Below are 26952 nucleotides of genomic sequence, written 5' to 3'. Positions count from 1 at the left end.
GAAAGGGTGCATTATTCTTCGAGATAAATAAGAGAGAGAGATAGAGAGTATGCTAGGCTGAGGAACTTTCCTTAAGTTACGGCCTTGTATGTACTGCGCCCATGCTTGTGTGCATCTTATGCGTAGCGTGCAGCTTATCCTAGAAGCATGCAACAATCTGACTGGATAACGCTTGCATTGAGAGAGGTAACACAAGTCACATCTTGCCTCACCTATCGTGTAGGGCATCATGACTGTACGAAAATGACTTAACAATGGCTCGTTGCCTGTGAATGAAGTCTTAAGTCTGAGATTTGGATCCCTTGTAGTGTTGTTGTGTGTTGACAGCAAACCAGAAAGCATGTTGAAAGAATCCAAAAGTTTCCTCGTCCTTGATAGAGTGTCTGGTGTTATAGCGGAAGCGTAATTTATGAGGCAGTGGAGTTGAGTCCACTTAAAACATACCTTGCATGCGAAATTGTAAGCCCTTGGCTACTATGATGGCCTCAAGCGTGAGAGCCGAAGCCGTAAGTGCCTTGCACAGTCTGCATTGGTAGTGATGCATCATAACGTGATGTCACCACACAAAAAAGGGAAACAAATTTCTAATTGTAACAGTTCCCCAAATTGGCATGCCAATGTCCTTGATATCAAATCAATAGATGCGTATCTGGTCATCCGGCTGTAACGAGTTGTCTAGAGATGTCAGAAGAAAAACTCGCTCAAATGTAGATCATATCCATAGTTGTTGCGATCAAATTTGGCATGAAATATCTTGCAGGCATATGGAGAAATTCCCCAAAAGTGTGTGCTCATAGCATACCCCAAACGAGAAAAATCTCAATTTAAGAGTCGTAGATTGAAGCCTTGCTTCACATAAAAACCGTCAGCGTATAAAAACCGTGACAAAGAGTTGGCCATGTCGAGGAACTTGCTACCTTCTTCAAGTCCCGTAAGAGGCCATGCATGTCTCCTTGAGAGATTAAAAAAAATAAGCCCTTTCCACTAATGTATGCAACAAAATTTGAGTGCTTATGTGATGTCACAGGCCGTGCCTGTGCTTGGAGTGGAGAAAAGTGCATTGCATGTGAGGCATGTTAGATATATGCAATAGAGGTGATGCATGTTCCATCTAGGTAAAAATGCTTCATAAGCAATTGACAGCCCTGCTGTTGTTACATCAACTCGTGGTCGACGATCAAAAGGATGTATGGTAAGTGCATCATGTCATTCTCATACATTACCTTATGTAGAGATACGACCAGAATTGTGTAACCACTTATGCAGATGACAATAAACAAAAATCAACTACGTACATTCTTAAGTACACCTACTAACCAACCTTGCTGACCCCAACAATCGAATGATTTGGAAGCAGTAAGAAAAACGAGAAATACTTTCTAGCCACTGTTGCTTGGTGCAATAGACGATCTACTCCTACTATCAAGGGCCTTGCCCGATGCGCAAGAAAGTGGACATAATAACCATGGGCATACTTGACCCATAGGTAGTCTCACAGCGAAACATAGCCACGATTAGCATAATTACATGTTTCTGCAATACTCCTGCACCCATAACAATATGAAAACTGTAAGAACGTGAAAACACAAACCTGAGAATTTTAACGTGTAAGAGAGCCATGCTTGTTGCCAACTGGACTCCATCTGAGTCATAACCATGGATTCCGACAGGCAATGAAACCCTTTGGGCAATGCACATAATTGAATGCAAGAGATAAAATTCTCAGGTTCGTGCCTTGTCTGTATTACTGCAATTCCGGAATCTCCGTGCCTTGGAAGGTCACCATCTCGCTACGGGGATTCCCGCAAACTTTTTCACGAATTCATACTTACTCGATCAGTGTCGTGAATTTCTGAGTTTCACAAAACTTTTACAAGCTGAAGACCCTTACTACTCCGTTGTTTGCTCACCCGAATGCGGTGGCTTGCTATGGTGCCGAAAACGGAGAAAGAGATGAAAGGGGGGGTTAGCCCGTGGGCACCCTCCCTTGGCTTAATTAAAAAAACAAGCCCTAAAATTGGGCGCTTTGGTATGAAAGGAAGATCCAAGGAGCTATGGCGTCCGTACAACGGCAGCGTAGAGACTTGCGAGGGGGAGAGAGTCCGTATCGATGCTCCTCGGCTTGCGCGCACGTGATGTGAAGTGTCGAGCAGGTCGAAGCGACCCCGTCAAGACCTTCTCCGCTTGGTTTCGAGCAGGTCGAAGCGCCTCCTTCCCCCTTTGTTAGGGCTGCTGCACGTGGATCCTCCCGACTACTCCATCCTCCAAGGGACCGCTCCCGCGACCCTCAACCCTCCTCCTTGGTGAGAGCCATGCTTCGCCATGCCAAGGTCCACGAACGAGAGAGGGAGAGAGAGGGAGAGAGAGACGAAAACCATGCTTTCTCCTCGCCGTAGCTCAACCCTACTTCCGCCTCTCCACCTTGATCTGATACCAGTGAAAGGACATGGGGACTGAACCTGCTCATCACCACCCAGCCATGCCCTATATAAGCCCTTGGCCTTCTAAATATAGGGACCCCCTTGACTGCATGTTCGTCCTGGCCCTTGGCCTTGGCCCTTGGCTCGGACTGGTCCTACCATTGTCCTGACAACCCAATTGTCCAAGTTTACCCTTTTGCCCAGGCGGAGTATGCATGCCTCAGTGACATTCCTAATACTATTCTGCACAGGAGAGGACGAGGATGATAATGGTGATTGGACAGACAAGCACATGGCCTTACCAAAGAGGATTACACCTACCTTGATGACGAAGATAGGGGTTTAGCCGTAGGGTTGCCTTCCCATCTCTACAGTATCCTGTTCCCTTGACTCTCTAGGGGGGGTGCAAATAATCAGGTTAGGGTTCCTTATGTTGTTTGATTGTGTTCAATATTAAGGGTTGGTGTTTTTTCCCACTAATGTGCCTCTGGAAGGTGGATGTTTGGTGGTGACTATTGTGCAGTTTGTGACTACATAAGGATGCCTTCGAAGGACAACGACAATGGATGTTTACATGTTACAACGGATGTTCTCCATTATATCAGGTGTACTACTTCCTTTTATCTATGCTTTCCAAAGTTACATGTTTGCATCTTGTCATTTGAGTTTCTAACAATGCATAAAATTTATGAAGTTGTGACATTGCCAATTTAGATGCTATAATTTTTTCAAACTTCTAGTACCTTGTTCTTCTCTTTGAGTTTGGTCTATTAGTTGGCTTTAAGTAGGTATCAGGACCTTAGGCTAAATTAGGCCACTTAATTGCTGACTTTAATTCCTAAATAGTCTATTAAATGTAGTAACTTTAGTAATGTTTTAGGCTATGAGGATATAGTTTTCTCTAGCTTATTCCACCTAAGTGTGACTTGTGCTGTGGAAGTCCATGTGTTAAGTTTGTATTTGAGACCTCGAGTCTCCTGGCTAGTTTATGCCTCAAGCTGGTATTTGAGACCTTGAGTCTCCCAGCTGTTGGTAACTGAGACCTCGAGTCCCCCAGCTACTTGTAGCATTATGACCAAAAAAAAAAAGAGAAAAGAGAAAGCAAATAGCACAAACTTCCTTGTATTTTATGTTGATCACACTTAAGTGGTATAAGTGACAAGATCACTAGTCTTTAAACCCCGACGAGCAATCCTAGGGTTAATTACTCTTTAATCGACATTTTTTAATTAACGTTGGTCAATCTAGAACTTACTTTAGTCCTAGCTCTTGTGTAGTTCTCTTGTAGTCAACCTAATAGACCTTAACTTAATTGCATTTCATTCAGGTGTTATAGTTGGCAATGTTACAATTCATGAATTTTTTTTGCATTTCCTAGAATATCATGTATGCATCTCACTTATTGCACGCCTGCACATGCTGCCTTTGAGATTTCACAATGTTGTTTTTCTTCTGCTACAGGTACTCCTATCATGGATCCAGATGCTGCACTATTATATTCCAAGGACGCAATCTACATTAGGAAGGGGGGCATGTTAACCACCGGCATCCACTTCTAGTAGTCATGGGCCGACGGGCTTGTCGATCCAATAGGAAAATTGTAAGAGTGATCTCCGATGAGAGGTGCACTCTAACTGGAACATTCAAGGGTTAGTTGGCTAAGCATGGGTGCCCAAGTGTGAATGGGCAAGCTCATATAAAAGTTACCTAAGCCTAAAAAATACTCATTCTCTTATTTGTGAAATTAAAGAGTGCTCTTGCTCCATCTCCACCTTCTTCTTCATCTCCTTGGTGTGTGTGTGTGTGTGTGTGTGTGTGCGAGAGAGAGAGAGAGAGAGAGAGAGAGAGAGAGAGAGAGAGAGAGAGCATTGTGACGGCATGGCGAAGGCGAGGCAGTTGGGCGCGGCACGACGGTATCTCCCTCTTCTTCGTGGCGTGGAATCCTCCATGAACGCGAGCGTAGGGCGGTGAGTGACACACCCTTTCTCTCTTGAGCTTGCTAGATTAATTTGGTTGTGTGCTTGCAGCCATTTGTGGCTCGCACAAAGTGTACGGTAAGTCCCTTGCTTTCACACGTGCGACAGATATGCACAAAGAGGAGTTAGGAATCAAAACCCTTTTCTAGTGGAACAACACTACAAATGATGCAAAACCCTTTTCTAGTGGAACAACACTACAAATGATGCAAAACCCTTTTCTAGTGGAACAGCACTGCAAATGATGCTACATACTTGAAAAATGGCAGCATATCTCTTATTGGATAGACCAGCTTCATCCAAAATTGATTGAAAGTCCCGTGCAAAGAGTTTCTCCTGTAAAAGGCTGTCAAGCTATTTAGCACCGATCTTACCATAGCGCTTATCATCCAAGAGGCCACCTACGTTTTTGCGATTCAATATGAGCCTGTAATGGGCCGAGGAGGTGGTTGTGCTGCGCTCCACTTCCTTGTCAGGGTGAAGCAAAGATTTGGGCAAGCATGCTAGCAATAAGAGGTGTGAGAGTTTATGAATATAAACTTAAGAAGGATAGATGCACTCACTTGATGGCTTGCACTCTTTTCTTGATTCCTCCCGAGCCAACTTTCAAGTCCATGACGTCTCTTAGTTTTCTTTCTCTTTGGCGAAGACCTAACACTGTTTTTTTTCCTCTGAGTTGTTGTGTAAGCTCCTTGATGGTCTCCTTGCTGCCTTCAATTTGTTTAGCACATTGTACGACTTTCTGGTATAAGCGGACATTCTTGTTGTATACAATATCTCTCTCTTGTTGTAGAACGTCATTTCTTGCAATCAACTGCTTAGTGTAGCCATACAAGCCATGGTGGCCATCTCCGACATAGTTCACTAAGGATGTAATATCCTTAAAAGATGGAGTGGAGTTTGTGACGGGATGTTTTGGATACATTCTGCCGTCCAGCCAAAGGTCCACATTTTCCATGCCCTGTGATCTTAAGTTCTCCTTCGAAGCTTTAGAAAGCGTCTGTTGTTTGTTCTTCTTGAAGAGGGGTTCATACTCTCGTGAAAGCTCTATGTGCATATGATACACATCTTTCCTATCCCTCATAGAAGTTTTGTGTGGAGAAGCTACAAGTGTTGACTGAGACATGACTGATCAAAGCTGTGTGCAGAAGGAGGTGGGGGCGATAGAAGAATGGCAATTTGAATATTGTGCGCGCGATAGAAGAATGGAAATTTGAATATCGCGTGTCTGTGAGAGAACGCAGGAGGGAATGGGGAGGAAGGAGGAGGCGAGGAAACAAAGCTTAGTTTTCAAAAATGCAAAAGATTGAGATATTCGGCATTGAATTCAGTAGCAACCGCGCAGAGTGAAGTGTTATTATGACTAGAATACTTTTTAGGTTTTTTAATAAGCGTACCTTCCATGAATAAGATATCGAGATTTTAGAAAACATGTATGAAAAAGGGTTAAAATGAAATTTCTATTATCTCTCTCTACGCTGACATGGCATTTCTTACAAGGCCCAAATTTGAGTCCAAACTTTTCTTAATGATTCACATGTCAATTGATGGAGTGGCAGTTGTGACGGATGTCGCCTTGAGATCCGATGAGAGGATGAAGGTTGGCAAGCTTGAGCATAACATAGGAGAAGTTTTTGAAGAAAAGACTTGAATTTTGGGCATAAGCACGCACTAATTGCACAGTGGGACTATCTTTCGTGGAGTATAGTGTCTGGTCAGAGGTGAAAAGACCCCGCCCATACATGAGGTTGAGATAGTAGCGGTTGTCAAACACGCTTGGTGAGTAGGGGTCCAACATCACTAGGTTGTCATCGTTTCCTCCCCCATTGTCGTCTGGGCATTGTTGTTGCAGCACTTGCAGATAGTATCTACATCAAAGGTTCAAATATACATGAGAGAGAGAGAGAGAGCGAGAGAGAGAGAGAGAGAGAGAGAGAGAGAGAGAGAGAGAGAGAGAGAGAGAGAGAGAGAGAGAGAGATCTTACTCATCAACATCATCCATATTTATGTAGCATTTGATTAATTATTATCTTTAATCCGTGTAAATATATCATGAAAATTTTTAATTGTTGATATACCTTAACTACTAGTCTGTGATGTAATAACCTTTTCAATTTAAGCTACACCTCACAAACTACACAAATGCAAGATTTTGGAAACCCATTCTCCCACACTCCATGCCTCCATGTGTGTGACATGAATGCACGTGATTGCACACCTGTGCAAATACACACATATACCCAAATGTGACTTATTGTCATACTTGTTCATGGTTGTGTCCGGATTTCCATCCCCTGTCATGTTGTAAAGTCGATCATGAACAAATCGACATCTTGCTTGACCAAAAGTATGTGCCCCTGGCATTCCAAAATGTAAAGCAAAAATCAATTGTTGGAGACTAAAAGACACGATTTAGAACAAACATCGTTTACTGATAGTCAGAAGAAACAATACTTACTAAGCACAAAATAATAAATAGATCAATAATGCATTAAGTGCTAAATATGTATATTCATGCCTATAGATTGCAAATACACATGCTCACAGGTCCTGCTTTTCACGACATAGACACATTTTCTAATTTCTAGTGTTAGTAAATATTTTTCCTTCATTATTTCCATTTTAATTTTTGCACTAGTTGTTTAATACTTGGTAAGTCTTTGACTTCATTTTGTGGAATGTTGTGCTTCATATTGAGTCCTTTGATGTATGGCCTATACAAAACATCCATTTGGGCAGGGTCCATGCCAATCTTAGACCATTGCTCACATAATGGGCTTTGCACTATGAGGCATACACTTGTGGTTCCATTCTTACTTTATTCTCACATGTATAGAACTTGCAAGACTTGCAAATTCATTTGATTGCAAGAACAAGAAGTTGAAGGTATAGTATATGACCATCTAGCCTATTCATTATTGGCATAGATGTAATTTCAAATCGTTCTTCATACAAGTGGGAGACCATACTCACCCATACAAGTTGGAGCCTATCGCTTTATCTGTAATGTGTGCCATGGCAACAATTTAGCTTAGTTCTTGCTACCTTTTGTGTGAGACACCTTGCAAGTTTGAGAGTCTAAGCATTATACCCTGCTTGAGTGCCTAGTTTTTTAATCACGTGTGAGCTTGATTTCCTCAACTGCTCACACTCCCTAAATAAGTTTTCTCCCATCCGTGTTGTGGACTTTCAATTGCCACCCACATCTGCAGGATCCTTGAGTATTGAGAGGATTCGATTACCTCAAGATAGAGCATGTTAATTGGATCAAGGAGTCATACTTTTTTTTTTCTTGAGGGTAGTTGAACTTTGAAATTGGAAACGAAGGATGCCGCCCGGGGTTCGAGCCTGGGTCCTTTCGCACGCACACATCCGGCACAAGGAGTCATAGTTGGCCATCGAGAACAATAATATCCTCTCTCTCTCTCTCTCTCTCTCTCTCTCTCTCTCTTTCACACACACACACACACACACACACACACTCACTTACCGGACAAAGTGACCACATCTTGTGGCGTGAAGCCAAGGGCTTGGAAACGAGACAGCAGGTCGGGCACTTGCAGGAAGGGTCCCGGGATCATTGAGTTGGCCGCCACAAAGCTCGCCGTTCTTGCATCCCGCCGCCCCAAAGCCACCTCCCAACGGGGACCTCCGCTCTTATCACACACACCCACAGGGTCAGAACGATTAGACTGTGTGAGTGTGTGTGGGAGAGAGAGAGAGAGAGAGAGAGAGAGAGAGAGAGAGAGAGAGAGAGAGAGAGGTTCTCGTTGTTTCGTCTTTAATGTAGACTGCATGTGATGTAGGTACATACCAAGCTCACTCCATCCCGAGCTGCAAGGGCGAGGATGTCGGCACATGAGACAGTCCCTGGGCATTCATCCTCCACATCGCTCTTGATCTCATCGATCACGTCGAAGCCACGCAAAGAGTTGACATTGGGGCCTGCACTCTTCTCTCCTTGGAAGCTCGGTGTGTCATCAAGCAACACAGATGCATCACAGCCCTTCATTATATCATCAGAGGTAAGAGGGTTTCGTTTTTTTGGTTTTGGTGTGCATTAGTCTCCATACATCACACTGTAGTAAAAGGGTGCAACAATCTGTACAACATTCATATCTTCATGTGGAGGCTTATGGATAATGCATAATGAGAAGCTCCCTAATCTTTCATGCAAAGTAAAAATGTAAAAATGGGGCTTGCACATTTATAAGCTCACCTGCACAAGGCAATCATGGAAGAAGAGTCGAAGGATGGATGCGGCCATGCGTCTATCGTTTACAATTGCTTGTTGCATTCCATCATAAACAATATCCTCCAAGTATGGGCATGTTTTGTTATAAAATCCAAATTGTAGCTGACCATCAACCCTTGCAAAATATGGCATCATTATTACTAGCCCCATAACAACCCCCACAAAGCTGGTCTTTGCCTCCATCTCAATCAGCATTGCTTTGTTTCTATCTTCAGCTGAGACTACTCAACATCTCATCTTGAAGTGTGTGTGGAACAATCACTCAACTCTAAAAACATACTCGAGCTTACTCCTTGAAGAATTTGAGTTCGATCGTGTATTTAAAGAGAGCTCTTATAGTTCTTTTGTGGAGCTATCATGAAGCTTTTTACTAATTGATAAAGCAATAGATGATAGTGGTTTTCGATATCTGTATTGAGCTACTTAATGGGAAATATCTTGTTCATGTGTGTCGGATTTACAGGCGACTTGTCTAATGTAAATATTTGATTACTTGCTTCGGTCTTGAAGAGCATCTAAAGACTTATCTTGTTAGTTTATGTGTGTGTGTGTGTGTGTGTGTGTGTGAAGCCCAATTTTCTCTTTTAATGGAGCACTAGCTAAGTTAAGTGCCCCATTATCTCTTTTATTAGTCACAACTTGCAAGGTTAGAAACCAAAGTGCACAATCCAAAATTGACTTTCTTTATCTCAAGTCTACAAGGCTGTTTGTTATTGCTTGCATAATTCGCAGAATAAGCAATCCAATTTTGAATGACCTTCGAGGATGAAAGTTGTTCTTATCACTCTCTTATCACAAAGACTTTCTTATAGTTCCTCTTGACAAGAGAGGAGGCACGGTTTTCAACTAAATAATCGAAAGCAACGGAAATAAAAATGATTAAACAAGTAACAACATTGCTTGAGGTGTTGTAAGATCATATTTTGCAATGTGATTTGTAGAAGTATCTGAGTTCTCATACTTTTTGTAATGAGATTGTAGGTGCCACAAGAATTGAGGCTAGGGTTGAGCTTCATATTGCATGGCTCACACGAGCTCACCGGACAATATTTTTGTTGTACGAGATTGTGTATGTAGTCTTGTAACCCTTGATACTCTAATTACTTTATTTATGTTTTTCAGTGAGACATTGTGTGAGGATGATGGAGCAAGAAGATTATTGAATAGCTCTTTCATCCCATATGTTGGTATTCTTCAACAAAAAGGTGCAAGCAAAATTTTGGGTACGCGAGTGAAATTCAGAAAGATACATTACTAGACACTACATCTCTGATGCATGAGAAATGCAAATTTCTTTTCTCGTCTTTCCTTTTTTTCTCTCCTTTGCAAGTAAGTCTCTTTCATTTATCACAAGTTTAAATGGACTATGTATTAATGCCTCAATTCCCTCAATAACTAATCTATCATCTTTCTAGATACAATACTCAACAAGTTGCAAAAATGATTTTTTATGTTTCTCTCGATTTTAAGTTGTAAAATAAAATCAACTTATAGAAAAATAAAAGCCACTCTTCTTGCTTTTCAAGACTTTTACCAAAAGTGGTCTACCTTTTTGTAAACAATTGGAAAAGTTGCCTTAACTTTCAAAATAGAGTTTTATAATCTACATCGGTGTGAGTGGGCAACTTTCAACTTTTGATTGGAAGGCACTAGGAGGCTTCAAAGTGTTCCAAGTATTTTAAGAGCATAGTATCCCAAGCTATATGAGGGCATGTCAATTTATCAAAAGAATCCATGTAAGATATTTTAAGCTATCTATAAGTGGCTACAAAAAGGGCATGTTAAATTAGGAAGCTTTCTTATGCTTAGTTCAACTTGTGTTCATGAGTGGATCATAGATGAGATTGCAATAAAGGGTGATACTCTTAGTGTTTATTGTTCAATGACAACAAGCAATAATGTTTGTGTGTTGAAAAAGATGCTAGATTCTTTGCAAATGCCTTTGTCCATGGAGCAATATGCTAAGATATTGGCCAACAATGAGGATGGTAGCATAGAGAGCTCGTTACTGTTGTCTGTAAACCCCCCCCCCCCCCCCCCCCCCCCTCTCTCCCCATCGCTGCCCCTTGCCCTCGCGTAGCCCTCCCACCCTCACCTCCTCCTGCGTGCAGTCCTCAGCCCGCCCCCTGCGTGTTGCCCCTGCCCGCTGCTCCACCCGTTGTCCCTGCAGTTGTCCTTGTTGCCACTGCCCCGCTGCCCGCTACCCACTACATAATCTCGCCCGGCTACCCACCCGTCCCTCGCCACTGCCCAGCTTGTTTGCCTACCCACTATCCCGTTGTTTGTATTGGCGTGTAGTCCACTGTCTTTTCTCTCCAGCTTGTCAGGTCTCGCCGACACCCTCGATGTGCTCGATCCGGTAGGATTTTCCTCATTTGTCGACGCTCCTCTGCTTCTTCTTCACAACAACAGACACAGATGGAGGCTCAAGCTCTGCCACAGAGGGACTCCAATGAAGCCCCCTCTCCCGACCCCGTTGAGCCCACCATTTGACTTGCTCTCTCACCGATAGAGCAAGCGAGCCTAGCCGCAGAGGTGGACCAGCAGGCGACTTCTGTCATCTGCAAGATTCTCGGCACCAGACGTAGCAGAGGAGAGCTCTGTGATCTTCTCTAGGCCTGCCTTCTTGCAGAGGTGGGCAAGATCTTGGACGTTCAGTTCCTCGAACGCGGTTACTATCAGATAGAGTTTGAGACCTCTGAGATGGCATCCAAGGTCATTGCGATGAGCCCCTTGACCATCCGAGCAGATCGAGCCCACTTTCGAAAGTAGAGACATGGTTTGGACTCAGCTTTAGATGTTCTGGTATAGAAGGCAGACCTTCCCATCTCCATTTGCTTCCTTGATTTGAAGAGGGAGTACCTACCACTTTTGTTTAGGATAGGCTCAGCGATTGGGACTGTCCTGGAGACACCCTGCACGGCAGCCTCAATAGCTGCCAAGGCGGCCGACATTCCCTCAATACATATTCTGGTCAGGAACACCCACACTCTCCCGAAGGTCCCCACACTCTCCGAAGGTCATCCTACTTGCTAGGGTGAGTGGGGGTTGGTTCTGACAGAGCGTGGAGTAATTGGGCCTCCCGAATCAGTGTTTCATATGTCGACAGATGGGCCATCTTACGAAGGCCTGTCCACGGAGGAGACCCCGACCTACACCACAAGCCCATCCCCAGGCCTCAAGGGTTGACCAGTAGCAGCAGGAAGAGCCACAAAGTACGTAGACAGAGTCACCCTCCGAGCCTGAGGCTCAAGCGGAGGAGGGTTGGTAGCACGTTCGTGGTGGACGTCGATAGGGTTTTGGGTTGGTCGAACTTCTAAAAGGTGGTTTTTAATGAGTATTTTCAGTCGTGCTTGATAGCCAGTGAATCGAACTCATACATCAAGAGTTACATGCATTTGAAATGGGCGGTTCCTTCATTTGAAATGGGCGGTTCCTTACTTAGAAAGCGGGTGCAGATGCATGTGAGGAAAGGCAAGTGGGCCAATTTGATGGATTTAATTAGAAAAGGTGTGGTCGAGGAATTTTGGAAATAGTCGAAGTGATAGGCTCCGAGCCGGGGGCTTTACAGCGTGGCATTCGGTGCTCGGAGTCAACCGCCACGCCTCCGCCAAGATTGCTCGGTGTGGAGAGCAAAACAGGAAATTCATAGGCTTAAGTGGAAAATTGGGAGGATGGTGCCAAGTGGCAATGGAGTAATCCCACATGGGGGGAAGCAAGTGGAAATTGGAGGGTATAAGGGGGGGAGTGGGTACCCCCTAAAGTTGTATCAAAGGAGCAAATGGAGCTCTCTTGCCTTGCTAATGGGGGCTCGTGGGTGTTGGAGGAGAGAGAGAGGGCACCCATTCTCAGTTTATACATGCTGCCCAAGCGCGTGTCCAAGCTTTTGGTCCTCTAGACACTTCCCTTCCCACTTTCTTTGGTCAAAAAGAGGCCGACATGCCATTTTCCTCCCAAATTAAGCCCAAAATGGATCAATTAAAAGGTGCCCAAAGAAAGAACCATGTCGGCTAAGAGGAGAAAGAAAATTCATTGGGATAAGAGCCAAAAAAATTCCATTTTTAATAGCTGCAATGTCCTGCACATCTTTTTTGCTTACAGAGACTAGCTTTTTTTTGGAGCTTTTGAGAGAAACCACAGCTTCGAAAGCTTGTAACTCTCGTCTTTTGTGGAATCAAGCATATGGATACTCTACGGAGGTCTACACGACATGAGCTTAATCTTTATGGTTTTGGTTTTCATAAATTTTAATCATGGTTCGGGTTAGGGCTGTTTCCCGTCCGACTTTACAGGTGTGCGATATAGGTGTTTTCCACAGCTTTATGGTGTTTCCTTCCGACGGTGTGGTGTGTGCAAGGCTATAGAGGTTCTTGTTTTCCTTCTTAATTGCACGCTAACATCGTTTTGGTGCCCCCACGGCGGAGGAAGTGCTCATATGCTCCAATTCTTGTGAAATATGTCTATTATGCAGGCAATGAATGTAAAAGGGACGTGGGTCTTTATGGACAACCGCTTATGTATGTGAAAATTGTGAACAACACTTGAGACGATCGTATAATTGGATTGCAGCCTTTGGAGGGCCGTGAGGTTTTGTGAAGCCAAGCTGGGTTACTCAGTTGAGGTGGATTAGGCACTGGAGCGATCCATCGACATCCCTTGAGTTTCCGACGTCACATGTAAGTGTTTTTGTGGCAATCAAACATGGCAGACGAGTTTCCACATTTTCATGGATTGCCTAATGAAAATGCACAGACGTTTATTGAAAAATTGGAAGTCAATTGCTTACGGTGCAATATACTATACCAAGGTATATTGTTGCGGCTACTGCAATATAGTTTACAGGATGAGGCAAAAGTTTGGTTACACAATTTTGAAGAGTTGATGCAGGCACAAAATCTAGGGGTGGTTTTGGACTACAATCGTGTGAAGCAAGCTTTCCTGGCACAATACCAATCCATCGAAGTACCTGATGAAATTTGTCATGAAATTTTGGGGTACACTCAGAGGGCTAATTAGAGTGTTGATGATTTTGTCATGCAGTTCACCCGTTTATGAGATAAATGGGCCCCGGCTTTGGGAAATGAGATCCCTTCATCCATGTTAAAGAAGGACCGTTTTGTGACAAACCTAAAATAAAGTCTGAAGTTCAAAGCTGAGCTGACAAGGCCCGCCACCTTCCAGGAGGCAGTCGCCATTGTCAGAGAGAGAATGGAAAGCTCAAAGACTTAATGAATATGGGAAAGTGATCCCTGAGCAAAATAATGGCAGCCAAAAGGAGGAGAATCATGTAGAAGCTGGAGGCCAACATGTTCAAAGGGTTGTTAATACCGAACAGTTACAACGAAATATGCAAGACATGATGACCATGATGTAGGAATTACGACTTAGTGTTCTTGGAAGTGGTCGTAGTGGGTGGACGTGGTAGAGGAATGACTAAGGTATGTGAAGCTCGGCCTAATGTGAATGTTGGTCGTGGACAAGGCGGTTTTGAGCCACAGAGAAGGTTCATCCCCACTTGTTATAATTGCGGTGAACTTGGTCATATTAGCACTTATTGTTCAAAGCTAGCAAGGATGGGAGGGGATATGTTCCCACTTCCTCAGCAGATTCTTAACAGAGCTAATGATTATGTATTGCATATACGGGGAGATCAAGGTACTCGATAGGAAAATCAAGCCTCAACCTCCTCGGGTGGTCATGTGGATATTGTGTGGGTTGAAAATAAAGACGCAGATGTGTCCCCAGTAGGCAAAAGAGAGAGGGAAGGCTATGCAGCACCAGGGCCTAGCAGAAAGAAAGGGAAGGAGAAAGAGGGTGAAGATGCGAAAGTCAAGAGAAAGAGAAAGCCTCATAGACAATTTGAAGTGGCGGATTTACCTTTGGGAGAAGGCCAAATAGCTTACAGTTTAAAAAAAGACCTGATTGGAAGGAAAGTGGATTGTACTTTTGGACAGTTGATGAATATGGTGCCCAAACTTAAAAGGCAGTGGAAGTCATTAGTGAATCTAGAAAAAGAGTCGAAGCATGGACAAGTCAGAGTGTTGTCTGTGGGAGAGTTACCCGACATCTGTCCTGTGGTGAACGCTTGGCACAAAAGTGTGGACATGGGAGAAGCCTTATTGATGGAGGTACTCAAGTTTGTGTGATCACACAGTCATGTGTCGAAACATTGGGTCTCATTACATGCGGAAGCTCTGATTCGACTAGCAAACCATGCCAAAGTGAAATGTTTGGGAATGATCAAGAATTTGTAAGTCGAAGTCTTTAACGTGAAGGTTATGGTAAACTTTCATGTCATGCCCGTTGGTCTGAGAGCCTTTCCTCTCATTTTGGAACGTCCTTGGTTGAGAGCTGTTGGTGCCTTGCAATTTGGGGCAAGGGTATAATCGGTGTGCATGGTAAGAAGGGTGAAAAGAAAGTGTTTGGTATAACTACCAAACAACCTATGGCACTTGAAGATGTGAGTGAGAATGATGAGTCCGAAACTACCAGTGATGATAGTTCTGAATACTCAGAAAGTAGCACTACTTCGAGTTCGAGCGATGAGGGTGAAATGTCATTCTTGTTGTTGGACGAAGAACAGAAAGAAATTAGTGAAGTGTTGCAAATATCAGGGAGTATAAATGCTTCAAGCTGTTTAGAGCAACTTGAAGAGTTGATGCAACCTAAACAGGAACTGCCAATGAAAAAAGAGTTGATTCAAAATATGTTTACTGATTTGACACAAGGAGAAAGAAAGGAGTACTTATCAATGTTGGACAGGTTTCTAAATCTTTTCATTACCTCATATCAAGAAATAAGAGGTTTTTTTGGGGATCCTGTGAAGATCGAGCTAGTTGAAGGGGCAAAGCCAATACGACAGAAATTAAGAAGGATGGGTAAGGAATAGATGAATGCTTTAAAGGAAGAAGTAGATAAGCTTTTGGATGCAGGGCTCATAGTGCCACTGGATAATGCAGAATGGGTGAGCTCTGTAGTAGTCACCCCAAAGAAAGGTGGATGTTGGAGAGTTTGTGTTGATTACAAGCCACTAAATGTGGTGACCAAGAAAGATCCTTACCCTTTTCCTCTTATTGATCAATTGTTAGATATAGTGGCTGGTTCTGAAAGATACAGTGTATGTGATGGGTATTCAGGATATTTTCAGCTTATCCTTGCTCCTAAAGACCGGAATACTTTTATCATGCCATGGGGTTGTTTCTCCTTTTGTTGTCTTCCTTTTGGGTTGACAAATAGGCCGGGAGCTTTTGAAAGAAAAGTAGATTGGGTCCTTACTCCATTCTTTGGGAAGTTTGTCAAAGGATTCATAGATTATTTATGTGTATAGAGTGCAAGAAAACAGTATGTTCAAAAGCTTGAAATGACTTTTGCAAGGTATGATGAATGGGGGGGTCAGCTAAACCCTAAAAAAAGTCATTTGGCACAACCACGGGTGAAGCTTCTTGGGCATGTTATTTTAGAAAATGGGATTGAAGCAGACCCAGAGAAAGTGGAGGCTTTGCTATTACTGTCATCCCCAAAAGATACCAGACAGTTGGCCACTTTCATACAGAAAGTTAGATATTTGTCTCGTTTCATACCTTTGGTATCACAGCTATTGTATCCTTTGCAGCAAACAGTTAAGAATGATTCCTTGGAGTGGTCTCATGAGTGTGACAATGTTTTTAACAGAGTTAAAGAAGTTTTGAGTACGTTACCTATTATGCAAGCTCTTGACTGGGAAAAGGAGTTTTATGGCAACCCATCAACTCAGTATATGAAGCATGTTCATTATGCTAGCAGAGTGAAGACTCCTCATAAAAGAGATTTTTTTGAAATTGAATTGGTGATGACCAGTATGGTTTATGTTTGCAGACGATTCAGACACTACTTGCTGCAAAAGTCATTTACCTTTATTACCAGTTATTCATTGCGTTCTCAACTGTTCAATAATTCAAATATATCAAAAACAATGATGAAGTGGGTTATTGAGCTCAGGAGTTTCAATTAACCTTTTTGGTAGAGGAAAGTACTCGGGCTACCTTAGTAGATCTTCTCACCTATAAGGATACTCCAATTTTTGTCAAAGAAGAGGTGGTGCGGAAAAGGGAAGTCGAGACTCCTATCATCTCTAATGCTTCATTGTTGTACTTTGATGGTTCTTATTGAAGAAGCTCATGATGTTGCCCAGAAGATAATCACTTGTGTGTTTGTGGTAAAGACAGATGCCCCTTTATATCATGAGACGGAAATTTTATCAAAGGAAGTGGATTTTCTATTGACAGGTGTTCTACCTGAAGGTTTACCGTCTTCTAAAAAGTATGCGTTCATAAGAAAATCCTGGAAATAAAAATGCTTGATGACGTGCTTTACATAAAAGAGGTGATTTGTTTTTGCGTCGTGTGCCTTGGAAAGAGGAAATTTACAAAATCCTAGAAGAAAATCATGAGGGATCTTGTGGAGGCCATTTTGCTATGAAGATCATGTCGCATAAGGTCTTGCAAGAAGTTTATATATGGCCGAGTATTCAACGGGATGTTCATCATTGGTGCAAGTCGTGTTTGCCTTGTCGGAGGATGGGAAAGAGAATTTTGAAGCCTGAATTGCAAAAGACATTTTAGCTTTTGATGTGTTTGAAAAATGGGCTCTTGATGCTATAGGAACCTTACCTATGACTAGCAAAAGAAATGCTTACATTTTGACAGCAGTGGATTATTTGTCACGATGGGCAGAAGCCAAGGCTGTCAAACAAATTACTAGTAAAGAGATGGGAAGATTTGTTTATGAGTACATATGTTGCAAATTTGGTGTGCCACTAGAGCTACTTTTTGATAGAGGACCAGGATTTAGAGAAGAGTTGTTTGATTTCTTATGCAAGAAGCTCAATATATAACATAGATACAGTTCTCCCTATTATCCACAATGTAATGGTCTCAATGAGAGGTCAATGGAGAGTTGGTAAAGATCTTGACAAAGATGACTCAAACACATGGGAAAACTTGGGATTCAGAGTTGCCTTGTGCGTTGTGGGCCTACAGAACTGCTACCAAGACGAGCACATGATTTTTCCCTTACCACTTGGTTTATGGGGCAAGGAAGCTTCATTGTTTCTAATTGAAGTGGAAATTTTTGCTCTCAAGTTATTGTCATTGGAAGATGAGGAGCAAACAAATGCATGGCAGAAAAGGTTATTGGATTTACAATGCTTGCAATTGGATAGAGTTTTAGCTTTGAGTTACTATGAGGAAGTGTCAAGAAAAGCTCAGCTAAAAGCCAATGAATACGTAGAGGATAAGAAACTTGAAAAGGGTGATTTGGTGTTATGATACAATAGTAAGTTGGACAATACCTTTCAAAAGAAGTTTCAAATCAAATGGGAAGGTCCTTTTACTGTTGTAAATAAATTTGAAAATGGCACATATCAGTTGGCAGACTCAAATGGTGCACATCACAAATATCGTGTCAATGGTTATAGATTGAAGAAGTATCTCACACGTTTGATGACCATTGTGACTGATGAACTGCTATCAATAGAGTGAGAATGTGGATGAGGTTGTTGGGGATGAGATGCAGCAGTTGTTTACCCTAGATACCTCTGCTTGTAATGAATGATCAAATAGGCTAGGGGGGGTTGGCAAGCTATGTTAGGCATTTTTTGGATGAAGATAAAATCCCTAATCCATGCTAAAAAGCTTGCTCACTAGTCTCGAGTACATAGATGTACATAATGCTTTGAGTTTCCAGAGTGCTCTTGTAAAATTTATGTATAAAGACTTGGTTTTGCTTAATCATTTGGAAGAGTTTTGGGTTGGTTGAACTTCTAAAAGGTGGTTTCCAAAATGAGTATTTTTAGTCGTGCTTGATAGCCAGTGAATCGAACACATACATCAAGAGTTACATGCATTTGAAATGGGCGGTTCCTTACTTAGAAAGCGGGTGCGGATGCATGCGAGGAAAGACAAGTGGGCCAATTTGATGGATCTAATTAGAAAAGGTGTGGTCGAGGATTTCTGGAAACAGCCGAAGTGATAAGCTCCGACTCGGGCTTTACATCGTCGCATTCGGTGCTCGGAGTCACCGCCACACCTCCGCTAAGATTGCTCGATGCGGGGAGCAAAACAGGAAGTTCATAGGCTTAAGTGGGGAGGTGGGAGGATGGTGCCAAGTGGCAATGGAGTAATCCCACATGGGGGGAGCAAGTGGAAATTGGAGGGTATAAGGAGGGGAGTGGGTACCTCCTAAGGTTGTATCAAAGGAGCAAATGGAGCTCTCTTGCCTTGCTAACGGGGGCTCGTGGGTGTTGGGGAAGAGAGAGGGCACCCATTCTCAGTTCATACATGCTGTCCAAGTGCTTGGCCAAGCTTTTGGTCCTCTGGACACTTCCCTTCCACACTTTCCTTGGTCAAAAAGTGGTCGACATGCCATTTTCCACCCAAATCAAGCCCAAAAGATGCCCAAATAGAGAACCATGTCGGCTAAGAGGAGAGAGAAAATTCCTTGGGATAAGAGCCAAAAAAATTCCCTTTTTAATATTTGTAATTCCCTGCACATCTTTTTTGCTTACAGAGACTAGCTTTTTGGAGCTTTTGAGAGAAGCCCTAACTTCGAAAGTTTGTAACTCTCTCGTCTGTTGTCGGAATCAAGCATATGGATACTCTATGGAGGTCTACACAAAACGAGCTTCATCTTTATGGTATTGGTTTTCATCAATTTTAATCATGGTTCGGGTTAGAGCTGTTTTCCACCCGACTTTACAGGTGTTCGACATAGATGTTTTTCGTAGCTTTATGGTGTTTCCTTCCGACTGTGTGTTGTGTGCAAAGCTATAGAGGTTTTTGTTTTCCTTCTTGTTTGCACGCTAACAACGTCTTCCTTTGCAGCAGTTCCTCGTGGTTTGACGAGCTTTGAAATTCATCGCCATTGGGATTTCTTTGCCTACGACTTTACACGTTTTCTCGACGATACCTCACCAGACCTTGAGGCAGCCTGCTTCAGAGTTCATGTGTTGTTCCTTGCAACTAGGGGGATAGAGGCCTTGGACTCAGTGGTTGGCTTCTTATTTTCCCTATGTGGCAGGGACTAGGCTGAGTGGACCTTAGACTCAGTGTTGGAGTGGCTGCAGACACAGGACCTAGAGTTCTCTCATCACATGGGAGACCTAGGGGTTACAGACTTGCTTCAGACTCTTTGGCATTTGGCCAAGTTTGTTGTGACACCTCTAGACGCAGCAGGATGTAGACACATTATGGTTCACTTTTTTGCTGACATGCAGTGCCCACCATGCTATGTACACATACATGAGGACTCCTGGACAGAGGAGGTTTCTTTATGCACGGCTCGGTCTACTTGGGCTTGGGCTAGGCATTCTTTGCAGTCACACCTATCTCGAGGACGCTCGAATGCGGATTACTCCCCATCCACATCAACCTCAAAGATAGCACGATTAGTTGCTGCGGCATCATCATTTCTCTCTTGCTCCCCATGAGGATCGTCTCATGGAACGTACAAGGATTAGGTGGGTCCATTTTCAGTGTCAGAGGGGCCGACTGCGTCAGGAGCTTCAACGATTCCTTGTGGGAGGAGAGATTGACCTTCGTATGCTACAGGAGCATCATCTGTGTGAGAGCCGCACTAGACGCCGTTCTTTTGCGTGGATGATATGAGACTTTTTGGTAAGCTGTATTTGGACCTGGAGGCATCCAGGGTGGGGTATGTATGACTATTGCGGATTCTTTGCAGCAGGCCATTGTGGGCAGAGGGATTATTGTGCCAGGCAGGGCTCAGTGGATTACTATGCAGGTTCAGGGTTGTCTCGTGGGCTTCTTGAATATCTATGCACCCAATGTGGCAAGTGGACGTGCAACGTTTTGGTCTCAGATTGTTGAGTCTCTACCGTAGAGCAATGGTGCATATGCGGTGACTTCAACATATTGGAGGAACCCGCTGACAGGATTAGTGGTAGCCATACCACTGTGCATGGAGTTGAGCTGGTAGCTTGAGAGAGGTTTTGTATGATTGTGGGTTTCAGATGTGTGGCAGCATTCCAACTTTGTGAGGCCCCCAGACAGCTTGGCCTTCTCTCGTTCGGACCGCAGAGTGGGAGGTGTGAATCTATCTCGGATAGATCACTTCTACACTAGTGACCACTTCTGTAACTTGGGTAGGACAATTGGCATTCTCGCAGGGACTTCCTTTTCAGACCATACTCCAGTGATCCTTAAATTGATTGATAGGTAGAGGATGGGGAGCACGATGCTTCGCATCCCAGAGAGGGTCTTGCTGGACTCAGCGCTTAGAGAGCGAATGGAGGCTCTTTGGACAGAGAGCTTAGACATGCAAGATTCTCCTGTTGACAGAGTGGCCTCAGGACTTGCTCAGCTTAGTCGACTCTTTCTTCAGGAGTCTTCGGCTTGCCTGGCTGCAGGAAGAGAGGAGGAGCAGCGTCTTTGACGGGGTGTTGCTTCCTTGCAGAGGATGCAGGAGCAGCATCCAGACAGTCCTTGGTTAGAGGAGCAGCTACACCAGGCTCTCCACGAGCTTGTCAACATAGAGGAGAGGCGCCATGAGTTTGCTTTCCATCGACGGGAATCTCAGTGGACCCAGGTGGGTGACAAAGTGGCAGGCGCTTTCTTTGAGACAGTGGGACCTTGGCATACACATGCCAAGGTCAGTCATTTGAGGAGGCACGACGGGTCAATTGCTTCAGATCCAGTTGCTACTAACTTTTATTATGATTTACTATCTGCAGAGCCCCAGTCAGAGCATCAAGATGCATGCAAATGGCAGGTGTGGGCACAGATGCCTTGTCTTGTAGTTGAGGAGATGCGTCAGAGGCTTGAGCTGCCTCTTCAACTAGAGGAGCTACACACGGCTCTTAGCGCACTCCCATGTGGTAGCTGTCCAAGTGAGGATGGCTTGACTCCCAACTTTTTCTTGGAGTACTGGGACTTGTTTGGCTCAAATCTCTGTAGTGCTTTTCAGTACATCCTGCACGCAGGAGAGATGCCTGACAGCATGAGTGAGGGCGTGATTTACCTCATTCCCAAGGAGGGTGGCTCCTTGGATGAGATTCGACAGTAGTGCCCCATCACCATCCTCAACTCAACCCACAAAATTCTTGCCAAGGCTCTGAGTTTGAGGATTCAGCCACTTCTAGAGAGCATTATACATGAGACACAGACAGGTTTTGTCAAGGAGCGTAGTATCCTTGACAACATCTTTACTTTTTGGGAGGCTTCTTCCCTCGCACGGCTCCGTGTGGTGAGGATTTGGTGATTCTTCTTCTCGATTTTGAGAAGGCCAACGATAGAGTTGACTGGGACTTTTTGGAGGGCACTCTACGCAAGATGGGCTTCTTAGATGCTTGGATCAGAGGGGTGTCAGCTTTGTATAGACGGGCGTGCAGTCAGCTGCTATTGTCAGGAGGTAAAGGTGATCGTTTCATGCTCACACGTTCGGTCAGACAGGGCTGCTCTCTTGCCCCTTTCCTCTTTTTGTTCTATGCTAAGGCGATGAGCAGGTTTTTGGTTTCACAGCACGTTGGTTTACGTGGCTTAGTGCTCCCTATTCGGGGAGATGAGCTATTGGACGCTGAGTTTGCAGATGACTCAACCTTGTACTTGGATGGCTAGGAGGCCAACCTACACAGGTATGAGCAGGCTCTTGAGACTTTATGTTGTGCATCTGGCGCACTAATCAACTGGAGAAAGACAATGACTTCTTGGTTGGTAGTGATCCTATGCCCGATTGGATGCTAGGTGAGGGTTTCAGGTGGATTCCCCCAGGGACTGCAGCTTGGCCTGTTAGGTTGGTTTGGAATTGTCTCCGAAGCAGCTGATTGCTCCTCTCCTCCTATCTATCAGGAGGAAGTTGTTACATTGGAGCTCCACACGACTTTCATTGGCAGGCAGAGTTGTAGTGGCCAACCAGGTGTTGTTGGCTACTATGTGGTACATCACTTCTTGTTGGATCTTCTTGAGTTCTTGTATCAGCCAGGTAGAGAGGCTGATCAGGAACTTCCTTTGGTCAAGGTGTGACACTCAGATAGCCCGGGCCAAAGTGGCATGGCAGGTCATCACTCTTCCCTGTTCTCAAGGAGGGTTGGGGATCATAGACCCTGCACAACAAATCAGAGCCCTTCGTGGTCTCTCGGCCGCATGTGCAGCTTGTGACCATTCTGTGGAGAGTCAATGTCTTTGTCTTTGGGACTGTCCTTTGGCACAACAGGTGTGGCTTCGTGTTCTTCGACTGGTGCCATCTCTTTCCACAGCTCGACAGTACACATGGGGAGCAGCTACTTGGTCTACTCTCACGGGCGCGGCACTTCAGTTTGAGCTATCCTCCACCAGTAGGATAATAGTGATGCAAGGGGGTTGACCTACTCTCTAACGTGCTACGGAGCTTACTCCACAAGAGTGGTGCAGTGAGAGAGAGGAGTGTTGGGAGCTCATTAGCGGCCTGACACTCTAGTTCATCTAGCGGGCCCGCTGCTTCCACATATTCAAGGTTGGCCCTATACCACCAACAGAGACTGTTCAGCAGACTCTCTGAGGACAATGTGAGAGACTCTAGAGCAGCTCTGACCGCATGCAGGAGCGCAGAGAGGCATTCCTTTGACTTTGGCGTCTTGGGCCTTTCTTCACCATGGTCCAGGGTGTGCTCAGATGGCACTACCGTCCACCTGTGTGTCTCTTCCCTCCTCCCATCTCTTGATTTAGCCTCATTGTACATATGTCGTTTTTTCATTGGGAGAGTCTCCCCATCATGATTGTTGTAGCCCTCTCTTGCAGAGGTGGTTGTAGCCCCATGGGCAGTTTTCATTAACTAATGGAAGGATCTTTTTCTTGAAAAAAAAAAGATACTGGCCAATGTTTTTAATGATTTCAAAATATGTGATCTAAATGTTTGTCTTAGTGAAGAAAATTTATTGTGAAATCTAGAAGTACTTGCATACAATATCCTTCGACGTAATCTTTACTCCTGAAGTAGAACAAGCATTTGAAAGAACTTCATAAAGGTAGTTGTTAAATGTGGATCGTCAAAGCTTTTAATGACTTTTAAACTTGTTGTATACCTATACAATTGCCCGGTTAGTATTCAATGTGGTCGTTAAAAGGTATACCTAATGGCTTTAAAAAATATATATTCACTACCTATATAGTGCAAGGACACACTCTAAGGAGAAGTGAAAATAAGCAAAAGAGAAGCACAAATGTATGAATGTGCATTGATCATCTCATCTTTATTTGGACACAAAAAGTCTTTTGACTTGGATAATTTCATTTCTTAAACTCAGCCTTCACTTATTCACTTAAGATGTTTTGAAAGGCTTTTTATTTTTTCTAGATTGGGGAGATCTAATTGCGAGTTTTATATTTGTGTGCACAAGAATGTTTATGTTAAATTTATGAAAGCAAGGCCTTTGACTATTGGTTGCAATCTAAGACTCACAAGTTGTTTTCAATTGACTTGCATTACAATATGTCACAAATTAGTAGAAGATCTTAGATAAAAAAATATTAATATCTTAGTAGGTTGTGCTCTATTGCAAACAGATAATTATGGCCTCTCTTAGTTTAGAGGAAACTAGTGACAAAAGCGTCTGCCTTCGGTTTCTGTGTGCATAGTCTTGGTCGTTCTTCTTGTGCACTTTTTTGATGTATGAGGAGAGCGGCCGGGCAGTGCCCTATCCGACTCCGGAAAAAAAAAGTGGAAGCATAGTAGGCAATAGTATCCAAAAGCAACCCCTTCCTTCACAACAAGCATGGCAAGCAAACCACTCAAATAAAGGAATAAAAAATTCCATCATGAGAATAAATGGTACACCCTTGATTATTTGATAATTAATATTAAACCCCTTATTTAACATATTTTCCTGCATAAATAAATTATTTATCTAATATTAAATTTTATTCCTTTCACGGATTAAAAGAGCCCAATTTCTATGCATTTATTATGAGTGATTGGCTTAAATGTGCTGCTTACAAAAGGTATATTAATGTGATCACTTGGTGGACCATTTGAGACGCCAAAGCAAATTATTGGATTCTCCTTAAAACTAGTGGGTCAGAATCGTAAGGATAGCTTAGAACAAAATTGGAGAGTTTGAACATGGTGGTCTCTCTAAATCCTCTTATCATGCAATGCGACATGGCATTGAGATAACACCAGAAAGACGTATGCAAAAATTAATGTTTGTGTACAAACATTATTGAAATCCAACGTGGTGACAATAGCATAAGCTATATTGTAAATTATGTAAGTATAGCTTGTATGTGATGCTTATATTGTAATTTATAGCTTGTATGTATGTGTCAAGATTTTTGAGATACTAAAAATAAATAAATCTTGAAGGTGAAATGGCTAGGTTGATAACTTAACCATTTTGACTTTAATTGTCAATGATATTAGTAAGACTATCACAACATATGCAAAGTGATTCACAATCAATGTTCAAAATTATGTAAGTATAGCTTATTATATGTGTGTGATGGGTTTTTGAGATACTTGTTGAATGCATGCAATGCAAAAAATTTAAAAATCTTCAAGGTGGGGCTATTGATATTAGTAACCATCTGACTTAAATTGTTAGTGATATTAGTAAGACTATTACAATATATGCAAAGTGATGCACAATCATTGTTCATCCTATATATAAATATATTTATTTATTTGCCAAACACATGGCTCGAACACTCATATGAAAGAAAAGTGTGTTTGACTTATGTGCAGGTGTTTGTCAAACACAAGGCTTAAACACTCACATGCTAGCAAAAAGGCCATTTATCTTGCGATTAATGTGGATGGTTTTAAATCGATGGGTGAAATTTGTGCTCAAATGAAAATTTAGGACTTATATGAATGGAGGAAAAAAGGGTAGAAAGAACTTGCCAAAACAAAATATTTCCTCTACTTATGAATCACTAAATGGTGACAAGTATGCTCCAAGTATGATGTAGGAAACACCTATTTGACCATGCTTGTGAAATATGTAAGATTTCATGTACAATGTGATATATATAATAGCATTGTGTTTTTTCATGTTGCAACAAGAAGTTTTGACACTTTCTATGCAAATAGTTGGATGCTACTATCATGCCTTGAAGTTCAAATATGACCTATGGGACCGAATGAAGCATGGCGGCTTATGCTATTTTGCGTCGATTAGGGACTCTCAATGCTTGATGACTATGCAAATGAGTGTGAAAATACAAAGGCCACAACTTCTCTATGAGAGAAAGGTATGTATGGACTAGTCGCAATGAAAACTTAAAGAAAGCAAGTGTAGATGTGATCAAAAGCTGAGCACACAAGTAGAGTACAATGTTCAAATTTTTCAACTTTCAAGGGGCACAATACACAAGCACTCTTTCCTTATGCATCTTATACTATTCTCATTGTAGATTCACCACAGGAGATGAGGAGACAATTGAAGGCATTGCAAATTTCATCTAAGGAGCAAGATTTGATAGTGAATTGTGGCAAAACTAAGATTTTGATATCTTGAAAGCACCCATCTTTGGTGCAAAAGATGGCACCATCCTTTATCCTTGATGATGAGACGGTTGAGTGTGTATCGTAATCACCATTCTTCATATGTACTAATAATACTATTGAGTTTGTATCATCACATGTTTTTTCCATGCAGGGACTACAAAAGAGTTGATTTCCTAGATAGAATGGGGCCTCGGGATGCTAAAGAGGATATGTCATGCACAAAGATATGTCTTGTGAAGCCTTAGTGACACCGATTCCTTAATATGTTGTACAGGTCCTAGTGTGAATGATAAGAGTCAGAGAGATGGACATTTTGATGGATCACATCAACTAGATGTTAGGGTAAACCTCCTCATGAGCGCCTTGCTTTCTTCCATTATGATGCATGACTATGAACATGAGGCATGAAATTATAGCCATCGCACATAGTGCACATGGGAAGTCAAGATACCCTCATCAAAGAGGGGCATGCATGTATATCATTTCCACACAAACACCCATGATCTCACTAGGTTAGAAGCTTCCTTATATGCATAGCTCGCACATGATGTCAGCTCAACATCATCTCCTAGGTTCTATACAAGAGCACATGGTGTACTTTCATTAATCAATGCAATAACATGCTAGTCTATTTTGTTTACATCTCATTTCCCTTTTCCTTGGCATTGGGATTGTCAATAGTATATCATAAGCATTAGAATTATTCCATGAATGGTACTCATAAATATCCATCTTAGCTTTAACTAGGCCCTATCAAGTGGTATTAGAGCTATTGATAGGCCTAGTACTTAGCATTTCAAGAATTATTTTTGTATGCTAGATCTTC

The 26952-nt window shown here is 42.8% G+C and overlaps 2 protein-coding genes across 2 annotated transcripts; one reads left to right on the top strand and one right to left on the bottom strand.

Moving 5' to 3' along the window:
- Positions 1–5853: 5853 nt before the first annotated feature.
- Positions 5854–8860, bottom strand: LOC147443566 (peroxidase A2-like). Its single transcript, XM_086526384.1, has 5 exons — positions 8616–8860; positions 8211–8402; positions 7887–8052; positions 6660–6753; positions 5854–6264 (listed from the first exon to the last, which is right to left on the bottom strand). Exons 1-5 carry the CDS (start codon positions 8844–8846, stop codon positions 5937–5939), a joined length of 1011 nt encoding a protein of 336 aa, XP_086382510.1. The 5' UTR covers positions 8847–8860; the 3' UTR covers positions 5854–5936.
- Positions 8283–26256, top strand: LOC147443565 (uncharacterized). The gene is made up of 4 exons (XM_086526383.1): positions 8283–8421; positions 9774–9874; positions 25710–25870; positions 26033–26256. Exons 1-4 carry the CDS (start codon positions 8390–8392, stop codon positions 26048–26050), a joined length of 312 nt encoding a protein of 103 aa, XP_086382509.1. The 5' UTR covers positions 8283–8389; the 3' UTR covers positions 26051–26256.
- Positions 26257–26952: the final 696 nt, after the last annotated feature.

Source organism: Adiantum capillus-veneris, chromosome 13 (genome assembly GCF_014529385.1).
Source record: "Adiantum capillus-veneris isolate H3 chromosome 13, ASM1452938v2, whole genome shotgun sequence".
NCBI classification, from domain to species: Eukaryota; Viridiplantae; Streptophyta; class Polypodiopsida; order Polypodiales; family Pteridaceae; genus Adiantum; species Adiantum capillus-veneris.
The sequence above is the reverse complement of the archived record's forward strand: the minus strand, read 5'-3'. Positions and strand labels throughout refer to the sequence as shown.